The following is a 12,053-nucleotide window of genomic DNA, read 5'->3' as shown; positions in this document are numbered from 1 at the left end:
TTAACAGATATAACAACTGCCCTTACAGAAATAAAAAAGGATTATAAGAGAATATTGTGAATAACTTTATACCATCAAATTAGGTAATCTATATGAAATGGACAAATTCCTAGAAAGACAAAACCTACCAAGCCTCACACAAGAAAAAATAAGAGTTGAACAAACTTGTAACAAGTAAAGAGACTAAACTGGTAATCAAAAAACTTTCCACAAGGATTAGCTCAGGCCCAGATGTCTTCACAGGTGAATTCTGCCAAACATTTGAAAAGAGGTAACAACAATCCTTCACAAATTCTTCCACAAAATATAGGAGGAGGGAACACTTCTTGTTTTCTTCTATGAGGTCAATATTGCTTTGATACTAGACAAAAACATCCTGGGGATGGGGGGAGGGAAAAGAAAAAAAGTAAAACTAAACTACAGACAAATATCTTATGATTATAGATGCTGAATTCAGCTTGAAAACAATAGCAAGCTGAATTAAGCAACACTTCAAAAGAATTATTATATGCTATAACCAAGTGGAATTTATTCCAGGAATGCAAAGTTGATTTAATATATAAAACCAATCAATGTAATACCATATTAATAGAATAAAGGACAAAGCCACATGATAATCTCAATAGACACAGAAAAGACATTTACCAAGTTTAATGCCCTTTCATGAAAAAAAATTCAAAAAACTAACAATAGAAAGGAATCTCCTCAACCTCAAAAAGGGCATTTATGAAAACCCACTGCTAACATCATACTTAATAATGGAATAACGGGGGTTCCCTACCTAACATCAGGGATAAGACAAGGATGTCTGCTCTGCCACTTATAGTTTTGTTGTGCCAGAAGTTCTAGCCAGTAGTATTAGGCAAAAAAAAGAAGTAAAAGGCATCCAGATTGAAGGAAGAAGTAAAAACTATTTCTATTCCCAAATGATGTGATCTTGTTTGTAGAAAATCCTATGGAGTCTACCAAAATACTTTTAAAACTAAAAACAAATTCAGCAGATTTGAGTATATAAGGTCTTATGCAAAAAGCAAGTTTGTTTGTATACACTAACAATGAACAATCCAAAAATGAAATTAAAACAATTATAATAACACCTAAAAGAATAAAACATCTAGGAATAAATTTAACAAAAGAAATGTAAAACTTATACAAAACATTTTTGAGTGAAATTAAAGCGGAAAAATACCTTGTGCTCTTTAATCCATGAACTTAATTGCAAAGATAGCAATATTCCCCAAATTGATAGATTCAATGCAATCTTTATCAAAATGTCAGCTATTTTTCAGAAATTTATAAACGTATCCTAAAATTTATCTAAAAATGCAAGAGGCGTAGAATAACTAAAACAATCTTGAAAAAAAAGTTGGACTCACATTTCCTGATCTGAAACTTACTGTAGAACTGTATTAATTCCAACAGTGTGATACTGCCGTAAAGCTAGAAATATAGATGAATTGAATTGAAATTTGTGCATTTGTGGTCAATTGATTTCAAGAAAGATATAATATAATTCAATAGAAAAAGAATAGGCTTTTCAACAGATGGTGCTGAGACAATGGATATCCGCCTATAAAACAGTGAAGGTAGATCTCAACCCCACGTTATATACAAAAGCTAATTCAAAATGGATCACAGACCTACATGTAAGAACTAAAACTAAAAACTGACAACATATACTTTATTAAAATAAAAAATGTTTGTGCTTTTAAAGACACCTTCAAGAAAGTGCAAAGATAACCCACAGAGGGAGAAAATATTGACCAGTCATGTATCTGATAAAAGACTTGTATCCAGAGTATATAAAGATCTCTTATAATTCATGAAAAAAAAGTTGAGTAAACTAGAAATATAAGGGAATCTTCTCCACCTCAAAAAGGCATTTATGAAAACCCTAACACCATACTTATTAGCGGAATAATGGATGTTTCCCACGTAACATCAGGAATAAGACAAGGATGTCTGCTCTGCCACTTACAGTTTTTATTGTGCTGGAGGTTTTAGCCAGTAGAATTAGACAAGAAAAAGAAGTAAAAGGCATCCAGATTTTCAGAGGTAACATTTCTCCAAAGAAATACATCCAAATCGCCAATAAGTACATGAAAAGGTACTCAAGATATTTAGCCACTACTAAAATGCTAATCAAAACTACAATGTGATACTACTTCACACCCACTAGGATACCTATACTAAAAAAGAAACAGACAGTAATAAAGGCTGATGAGGATGGAGAGAATTGAAACCTTCAATCATTGCTGTTGAGACTGTAAAATGGTGCATTCACTTTGGAAAAGAATGTGACAATTTCTCAAAAAGTTAAATGTGAAGTTTTTTTTAGGACCAAGCAATTTTACTCCAAGGTGTAAACCCAAGGGAAATGAAAGCATGTCCTCACAAAAACTTGTGCACAAACCTCCATTACAGCATCCTTCATAATACCCTAAAGTGGAAGCAGTCCAAGTGCTCATCAGCTAATAAATGGATAAACAAAATGTGGTACAGTATATACATATACGTACAGTGGACTATTATGGAATCATAAAAGAAATGAAGTTCTAGCTCATGCTACAACATGTATAAACCTTGAAAAATTAAGCTAAGTGAAAGAAGCCAGATGCAAAAGAGCCACAAATTGTATGATTCCCTTAATATGAAATTCTCAGAATAGGCAAATCCATAGAAACAAAATAATAGATTAGTGATTGGCTGGAGAGATGGGAAAATAGCAAGTGACTGCTAATGGATATAGGTTTTTTGGGGGAGGGGGATGCTTAAAGTTTTCTAGAGTTGGATAGTGGTGATTAATGCATAACTTGTGAATATACTAAAAACCACTTAAGTATACACTAAAACTGTGAATTTTATAGCATGTCAATTATATCTCAATAAAGATGTGATAAAATGAAAAGTCTCATAATGGCATGTACCATATGGTATGATTTATAAAAAAATCAAAGCTTTAAACAGTTCAGAAATTATCACATGAATTTATAAGAATAGGAAGTAATGGTGTAAAAACATGCTTGAGAACTGTCCAAAATATAAAAAATGAAAGGTTATGACCAAAGCTGGGAGAAAATATTTGTAATATACATAAGATATAAAGTTTTGATATCCAAAATATGTGGAGAATTCCTACAAATCGATCAGAAAAAGACTCAATAATACTATTGTTAGGTATATACCTAAAGTATATTCTTACCCATATGCTACAGTAGGTATGATCTAAAATATTCACTGCTTTGTTTATGGCTGGTAAGCAAAAAACCCCAGTGCCCATTTACAGAAGCATGGATGAATAAATTGTGTCATATTCATCTAATCAAATATAACAGTGAAAATGAATGAATGAAAGTTACAATAACAGGTAACAACATGGATGAATGATAAACCCTTACTGTAACAACTGCAAGTTTTGGAAGACTATCTGCAGCATTTTTTAAACTAAGACAGCAAAACAAAATAATATGTTATGGATACTTGTGTATGTTACAAACCATTTTAAAATGAATAGTTCGAGAGTGATAAACACAGTTCATTAGTAGTGATTCCCTCTAATAGAATGCAACAGGTGTATGTAATACAGATTCAGAGTTTCATGCTTCTTAAGTGGATTCTTGGGTGTTTTATTTTTCTACTTTAAAACTCATGTATTTGTTACTATATATCATGTATTATACAATTTTAAAAAAACATTGGAATATTAAATCAAATATATAACTTGTTACCTCTGAGAAGAAGTTCAAATGGGGCTTTCGTAATGTATTGCTACATTCCAAAACTGAAGTAAATATAGCTAAGTGCTAAGTTTTAATAAAGCAAGATAGTAGATATCCATAAAGTTATGTTCTATAACTTTATGTATTCATATTTCATATTTTTTTTAAAATCCAGGCAATTCTTAAAGCTGCTGGAGTGTAAGAGTCATCGGCATGAAGGAAAGAGCATTAACACTTTAGTATTGTGTTTAATACTGAAATACTGTATATAGTCTAAATGACTATCGAAAGGAGAATGCTTTTTAAAAAATTCAGTCCAGACAGTGTACAATTACAACAATTTAAAAAAGCATACAATAGGGCAACCCCTTTGTGTCCCCTCCCACTGTGGGAACTTTTCTGTCCTATTAATAAATCCTGATTTTAAATAAATAAATAAAATAAATAAAAAATAGAGAGCATACAATAGTTCTACAATATACAGAGTAGAACGTTGTGACATATTAATAATTCTCAACACTGTATATAGTGCAACTTAATTGTTGCAAAATGCCCTCATAATTTATATAAATTTATATGTAGGTATATTCATATAATAAAACCTGAAAAATTATACAATAACTGTTAATAGTGTTTGTCTCTGTAGCACTGGTTCTCAAGGTAGGGTACACTTTTTCTCTTTTGGACATTTGGTAGCATCTGGAGACATTTTTGGTTGTCACAACTGTAAGACAGAGACCAAATTAGGAATCAGTAACAAGATATTTCTTAAAATTTTATTATGAAAACTTAAAACATATTTCTAAATTATTATGAGTGAAAGACATTACTAATAAACATGTAAAAGATGGTTAATCTCACTTGTAATAAAAGGAATTCAAATTAACAAATAGCATACTATTTCATATCCAACATATTGACACAAATGAAAGTGTGAAAACAGCAGATGCTGTTAAGAATGTAGAAATGGGAATGCTTATGTACTACTAGTGTGCATAAATTGGAACAACCTTTTGGAGAACAATTCAACAATAGCTAATAAAATTGACAGTTATATTCCCTATGACTCAGCACTTCCTCTTCTAGGGATACAATGTAGAAAAATTTTTATGTATCTATCCAAGGAAACATGTATAATGTTTTGTAATTTTAAAGAATAGACTGGAGTAATTATAAAAACTCATCAATCAGAAAATGTATAATAAATTATAATATATGTATACCAACCCATTCAAAGTTAAAAATAAGTGAACTCATTTTGTAAATAATATTATACAATTAATCCCAGCACTCACGAAGGCTGAGGTGGGAGGATTGCTTGAGCCCAGGAGTTCAAGACCAGCTTGGGCAACATAGTGAGACCTCATCTCCTCAAAAAAAGCAAAAAATTAGCTGGGCATGGTGGTGCGTGCCTGTAGTTATGGCTCCTCAGGAGGCTGAGTTGGAAGGATCGCCTGAGCCCAGGAGGTTGAGTCTTCAGTGTATTGTGATTGTGCCATTGCACTCCAGCCTGGGTGACAGCAAGAGCCCAGCTCAAAAAAAAAAAAAAAAAAAAATGAGCATTTTGAAATTGTAAAATTGAGGTAAAAATAAAATAATTTGTGGAATTATCCTTTTAAATTATACTATTCACGTAAAATTTTAAATGCACAAAATAAGAGTACATATTATTAGGGTACACATGCTTTTGTAGTAAATGTCTTAAAGTATGATCAGGAAGGATAGACCAACTTTAGGATAGTGGTTACTGTGGTGGTGGTGGTTGGGAGGCGGGGCGGGTCATACAGGAAACTTTCAACCAAATCTATAGTTTTATTTCTTGAAAAAATATATATAAATTTCAAGCAAATATCAATGAGTATTTGATGATAGCGAGCACATGAGCATTTATATTATTCTTTTTTAAAGTATATTTGACACATTTTTATACCAGGGGGAAAAACACAAAAGTTAAGAATCATTCAGTGTCATGCAAAGCACATACTTAGGGCTGTTAGACAAGGTAAACAGATGATGCTAGACCAAGCTTAAGAATCACTTTTGAAAGAATTTTTCCTGATGTTCCCTCTTCCTTTCATTGTGCCTAGTCAAATCACTGATCTATCAATTAATCAGTTGCATTGTGTCATAATATACCCTGAATATACTTCTATTAAATTACATGTTGCACTTAACTATATTTATTTACATGTTATTCTCACCCTAGAGACCATAAGCTTTTTTAGAGTAGGGACTATTTCTCATTTGTCTATCACTTGTGTTTAGTTTAGTACCCGCCTAATATAGTAAGCAACAAGTAAATATTTGATGAATGAAATGCTGAATGATTGAACAAGATTCCAAAGGAGAAAGAAATTTGTAAGGGATAATTACCAATATTAAACTCTGCTTATATTTTAGTTGTGATGTAGTTGACACTGTATATGTTCTTGCTAGACCCCAATAACAGGGCATTCAGTTAATCCCTATGTGCTAATTAATATTGGATTTTGCTATACATAACGAGAGAACCCAAAATAACTGGTTTCAGTTAGAAATTTATTTCTCTCATATCAGAAAGACATCTAAAAGAAGGTAGTCCAAGGCTGGAGTGGAGGTTTTGCAGTGTCAGGGACCCATATTCCAGCTGTCTTTCTGTTCCGCCATCCTTATTGAGGTACCTCATGAACCCCCCAGATGACTGCTCAAATTCCAGCAATTCTTCCTTCCTTCCTTCCTTCCTTCCTTCCATTCTTCCTCTCTCTCTTCCTTCCTCTCCCTTCCCTCCCCTTTCTCCCTCCCTCCCTCTCTTCCTACCTCTCTCTTTCTCCCTAGCTAAACATAGTTGTATGGCCACACCAAGTTAAAAGATATTTTAGCTGGATGGCAGTGTTTCCAGTTAAAAATTGTGGTTGGTTCTGTTACTAAAGAACAAGTAGAGAGTAGATATTGATGACAATGAACAATCTCTGAAGTTTTAATCAGTTATGGATACTAAAAGGAGAAGATGCTTTTAACCTTCAGGGAATATCCAGCTGAAAGAGAAGTTGGTGCCAGTTTTTAATATACTATTTGTGTAAGCCTGTCCCTAAACAAGCCACAAATTAGAAAATTACATATTGAATGTAATTATCAACTTTAGTTTTGCTCTTAAAGATGAGATATTAACCATATATGGTTAATTAACCATGTTTTAGGGTGTTATTTTTATTATTATATTTTTTGAGTTAGGGTCTCCCTCTGTTGCCCAGGCTGGAGTGCAATGGCATGATCACGGCTCACCACAGCCTCAACCTCCTTGGCTCATTTGATCCTTTTAACTCAGCCTCCCAAGTAGCTGGAACCACAGGCATGTGCTACCACACTTGGCTGTTGGTTTTTTTGTGTTTTTTTTTAAATTTTTTTGCAGAGATGAGATCTTACTTTTTTGCCTAGGCTGATCTTAAACTCCTGGGCTCAAGCAATCCTCCTGCCTCAGCCTCCCAAAGTGCTGAGATTACAGAGGTAGCCACTGCACCTGCATAGTGTTATTTATAAACCTGATTTAATAGAATTCTATTGTTATTTTCTTCTGCCAAATCATATAAACTAAGAAATACAGAGGGTGCCAAAATATGTATACACATTAAGAAAGGAAAAACTGTATTAAAATTATAATGCTCAATATATACTGATAACAAAAGATGAATACAAATCACGTTTGACTTCTGCAATTACAAGAGGTGCTCAGAGTAGTCACCATCAGCGTCCTGACATGTCTGATAACAGCAAACATCTCTCAAAACGTGATCTCTTAAAACTTTTTTTCCTTTGGCACCCTGGTAGTTTGATTTTTGGTGCTAGGTCTATGCTTACAACTTTGGCATTAGCCTTGAAAAAAAAATGAGATAGCGGTAGAATCAGGAAGCTAATCTTTTATAGGCAGATAATCCATAAATGGCAGACTTCCCTTGGATATCTAATTCTGGTCATTGTTTCTGATATTGGTTATTTTTACTAGGTTGTAAAATAAAGTTAGTCATGAAAAGTTTCATTTTTTGGAGATTTGAAAAATTGCTTCACATGAGTCCTTTACCTTCCAGGCTCTAAACTATCTTGGTATTCAGCCCACTAAGGAACAACACCAAGCTCTGAGACAGCAAGTACAAGCAGATTCAAAGGGGACAGTGTCTTTTGGAGGTAATGTTAGGTTTATTGTGTTGTATTATCATAGAAACTTGGTCCAAGAGTTTTTGTGATCCATTTTCATTGAGTGCTTGATCTTTAGAAGGACATAATAGAAAGTAAAACCACTTCTATTTCAAGTTCTTTAATCAGTACTCTTAAAAACTCAGCTAAAATTACTGGCCTGGCAGGGTCAGCAAACAGAAGAAAATATTTGAGAATACTGTGCATAGATGAGTAGACACTCTGCATGTCTGAAGAAGCTTATGGACTTCTCTGCTATTTATTTGCCAAGTGACCTTGGTCAGTTTAAGACAGCCTGTATTAACCTCAATTTATTCATCTGTAAAATGAAGAGAATAAGAGGACCTACCTCAGGAAATTGTTGTGAAGATGAAATTGCTGTGCACCATGCCTGGCATACAGCTGATTTTACATAAACATTAGCTACTATTACTCTTATTAAACCTCAGATTCTTCTAGCTATAGAAGCTATAAGTCCACAGTACTGTCATATGTTTTAGAAAAAGTTCTACTCAGACAAAAGTTGGAAAATTAAATATACCTGTGATATGTATTTGCTTTATTATTATCTTAACTGAATTATTATTATTTTTTATTGTTATTACCATTATTATTATTATTTTGAGTTGGAGTCTCCCCCCATTGCACAGGCTGGAGTGCAGTGGCACACTCACAGCCACTCCAGCATCGACCTGCTGGGCTTAAGCAATCCTTCCACCTCAGCCTTCCAAGGAGCCAGAACTACAGGCGCTCACTACCATGCCTGCCTAATTTTTTATTTATTGTAGAGATAAGGTCTCACCAAGTTGCCCAGGCTGGACTTGAACCCGCGGACTTAGGCAATCCACTAGCCTCAGACTCCCAAAGTGCTGGGATTACAGGCTGAGCCACCAAGCCCAGCCTTAACTGAATTATTAATTTTAGCAAAGTTATCTGAAGTTCAAACTAGTTTATCTCTTACTTTTACTTGTCACTTCATTCAGTACTATTTTAAAACTATTTATGTTAAGTTAAATTTCATTCTTTAGTTATAACACATAGTTTAAACCACATATAGAAGCGTTTATATGCTATATTCTTACTGAAATGTGTTCCATTTCAGATTTTGTTCAGGTTGCCAAAAACTTGTTTTGCTTGCAGCTGGATGAAGCAAATGTCGGTGCCCATGAAATTTCCAACATACTAGATTCACAGGTAGAGTATGCCCTATAAAATTATCTTGACTACTATACTTAAGTCACAAGTCTTGAATGCTATGTGTCATATATGTCACCCTTTTTCACTTTAAAAAATTATGCAAATAATACATTCCTTGGGTCAACATATAAAATACAGATTAAAATCAAAAGTAAGTTCATCTTTATCTTCTTCATCTTCCTCTCTCACTAGCCTCTTGTGCTACTCTCATTCCTAGCTTTTCTAGTATTGACAATTTGACATGTGGAAGGACATATACTATAACTAGCTAGCTAGACAAACAGGTAGATATTGTATGTGCATGTGTTGTTTCTATTCTCTCTTTTTTTTAAGATGTGGGGTACAATTCAGGGTTAGGTATACAGATGTTCATTATGTAGGTAGGTACCCTTGTTGATGAGGTGTGCCTCTCCCTCCCCTGACTGTTTCCCTCAACTGCCAATCCCACCTCCCCTCCCCTGGCAGTTTCCCACTGCTGCCAATTCCTTTCTTATAGTATTATGATAATTGTTCAAGGTCTGTTTATGAGTGAGAACATATGATATTCTGTTCTTTGTTTCTGTGATAGATCACTGAGTATGTTGGTCTCTAAATCCATCCAGGTTGCTACAAAGTTCATATGTTTGTCCTACATTATGGCTGCATAATATTCCATTGTGTATATGCACCACATTTTTTTTTTATCCAGTCCAACTTCGATCAGCATGGTTGGTTCCATGTTTTTGCTATTGTGACTAGAGCTGCAACAAACATACGCGTGCAGGTATCTTTTTTGTAGAATGATTTGAGTTCCTCTGGGTATATTCCAACAGGAGGATTACTGGGTTATATGGAAGGTCAATTTCTAGTTCTCTCAGAAATCGCCACAACTGTCTTCCAAAGAGGTTGCACAAGTTTGCATTCTCACTAGCAGTGTAGAACTTTCTATTCTCTTTTATCTCACTATAATATACACATATAAAAGTACATATCCTTAGTTGTACATAGATAATTGTACAACTAATCTATCCTCATGTAATTAGCATTCACATCAAGAAACAAAATTAAATACATACATTACCAGAGACCTAGATGCTCTCCCACCCCTGGATTCCTTTCTAATTACTAGTAACACTATATTACCCCCAAAAAAGAATCAGGATAACTATTCTTTTGTCTTCTAACAACATACTTTAGTTTTGCCTGTTTTTCTGCTTTATGTAAAATAGAATTGTGATGTATATTAATTTAATAAGTGGTGTTCTAGGGAACTTTGTTATTTATATTGTCAAGTGTTGCGGTCCTTTTCATTGGGGATTTTTAGTAGTGTTATATTCCTAAGGAAGACCATCTTAATTTCTATTTCCTATAATTTATATATTAAGTCAAAATTTATTCTTATTTATGCATGGATAACCACTTGTTTTAGCTTCACCACCATTGATTTAGTAGCCCAGCCTTAACTATTTTTTTCTTCTTATTTTATTTTAAAGATATGGGGTACAAGTCAGGTTTGGGTGCATAAGTTGTCTATGTATTGGTGAAATTTGGGCCTCCCACTGGTCCTCACTTGCCCTTAGTGATGTTATGTGCCTCACCCCCCAACCCAGCAGCGAGTCGCTACTGCCCATTCCTCTCTTGTACTATTGTGATAAATGTTCAGGGCCCACTTATGAGTGAGAGCATGTGGTATTCCATTCTTTGTTTCTTAACTTATACTATTTATTTGAAATGCAAACTTTATCAGATACTAAATTTCTTTCTAGAAACACAGATATGTGTCTGGACCTACAACTCTGCTCCATTGATCCACTTCTCTCTGGCAGTGCATTATTATCTTAATCACTCTAGTTTTGTGGTACTAGGATCATTGTTATCTAGTAGGTTAAGCCCTTAATTTTTTTTTTACTTTTTGGCTTTGATCTTCTAAATGATTTTTGGAATCATTTTGTTATGGTAAAAAAATATCATTTAGTGGTTTTTTATTGGAATAATGTAGAAATTAGAGGATGGATTGGAAAGAACTGAACATGACTTATTTCTTCATTCATTTAGGTGTCTGCTCATGTTTTGCAAAGAGAAAATTGTGGTTTGCTTCATATACATATTGAATATTTTTTGTTAGGTTGATTACTAGTTACATTATCATTTGTGATGCTCTTGGAAATGGGATTTTTTTTCCCATTACATTTTGCAACTGATGATTAGGAAAAATATTAATTTTAGAATGCTTGTATTGGGTGATGCTGCTTTATTGGACTCCTTATTCCAATTGTTTTTGTAATTATTTTTCTTGGCTGTTTTAGGTAAATATTTGAATTAATTATTTTTGTCTTCATCACACATTTTTACTTGTTCTGAACACTGTTGAATAGGAGCAGCAAACGTGAGCAAGAAATAAATTTATGTGATATTGGAACCATTTTAAGTTTTAAATTTTTTCTGCCATTTCTATTTTTCTGAAACAATTTAAATAATAGAAACTTTTCCTTTAAGATTTGAAAATTTTTTATTTGTTAAATGATTTAGGCCTAGATTCTTCCTGGAGAGAAGACATTTCAATTTTTTTTTTTTGAGTTGGAGTCTCACTCTGTCACCCAGACTGGAGTGCAGTGGCCGCTCCCAGCCACCGCAGCCTCGACATGCTGGGCTCCGGCGATCCTTCCGCCTCAGCCTTCCAAGTAGCTGGAACTACAGGTGCGTGCTACCACAGCCGGCTCATATTTTTGATTTATTGTAGAGATGAGTTCTTGCCAAGTTGCCCAGGCGGGTCTCGAACCCGCGGGCTCAGGCAGTCTACTCACCTCAGCCTCCCAAAGGCGCGAGATTACAGGCTGAGCCACCGAGCCTGGCTGACATTTCAAATTTTTAGTGTCTTATAAGGTTATTATTCTATTTAAGTTTTTGTTCTTTTCTTGAATAATTTTGTTAATATACATCTTTCTAGAGAATTTACCCTTTCATTGAGATACTCAAATTTATCACATATTA

At 34.0% G+C, this 12,053-nt stretch overlaps 1 protein-coding gene across 1 annotated transcript in view; it reads left to right on the top strand.

Annotated features, from left to right (window-relative positions):
* Positions 1 to 12,053, top strand: part of STXBP4 (syntaxin binding protein 4) — a 195,686-nt gene that overhangs the window by 55,808 nt on the left and 127,825 nt on the right. The window contains exons 8-9 of the mRNA XM_008074470.1: positions 7,781 to 7,877; positions 8,989 to 9,080. Coding sequence (XP_008072661.1) covers positions 7,781 to 7,877; positions 8,989 to 9,080 — 189 coding nt within the window. The remainder of the gene's footprint in view (positions 1 to 7,780; positions 7,878 to 8,988; positions 9,081 to 12,053) is intronic.

The sequence above is a fragment of the Carlito syrichta genome, unplaced genomic scaffold (assembly GCF_000164805.1).
Source record: "Carlito syrichta isolate Samal-C Ts95f unplaced genomic scaffold, Tarsius_syrichta-2.0.1 Scaffold316465, whole genome shotgun sequence".
Classification (NCBI taxonomy): Eukaryota; Metazoa; Chordata; class Mammalia; order Primates; family Tarsiidae; genus Carlito; species Carlito syrichta.
Note: the sequence above shows the minus strand (reverse complement) of the source record. Positions and strands in the feature narration are given on the sequence as shown.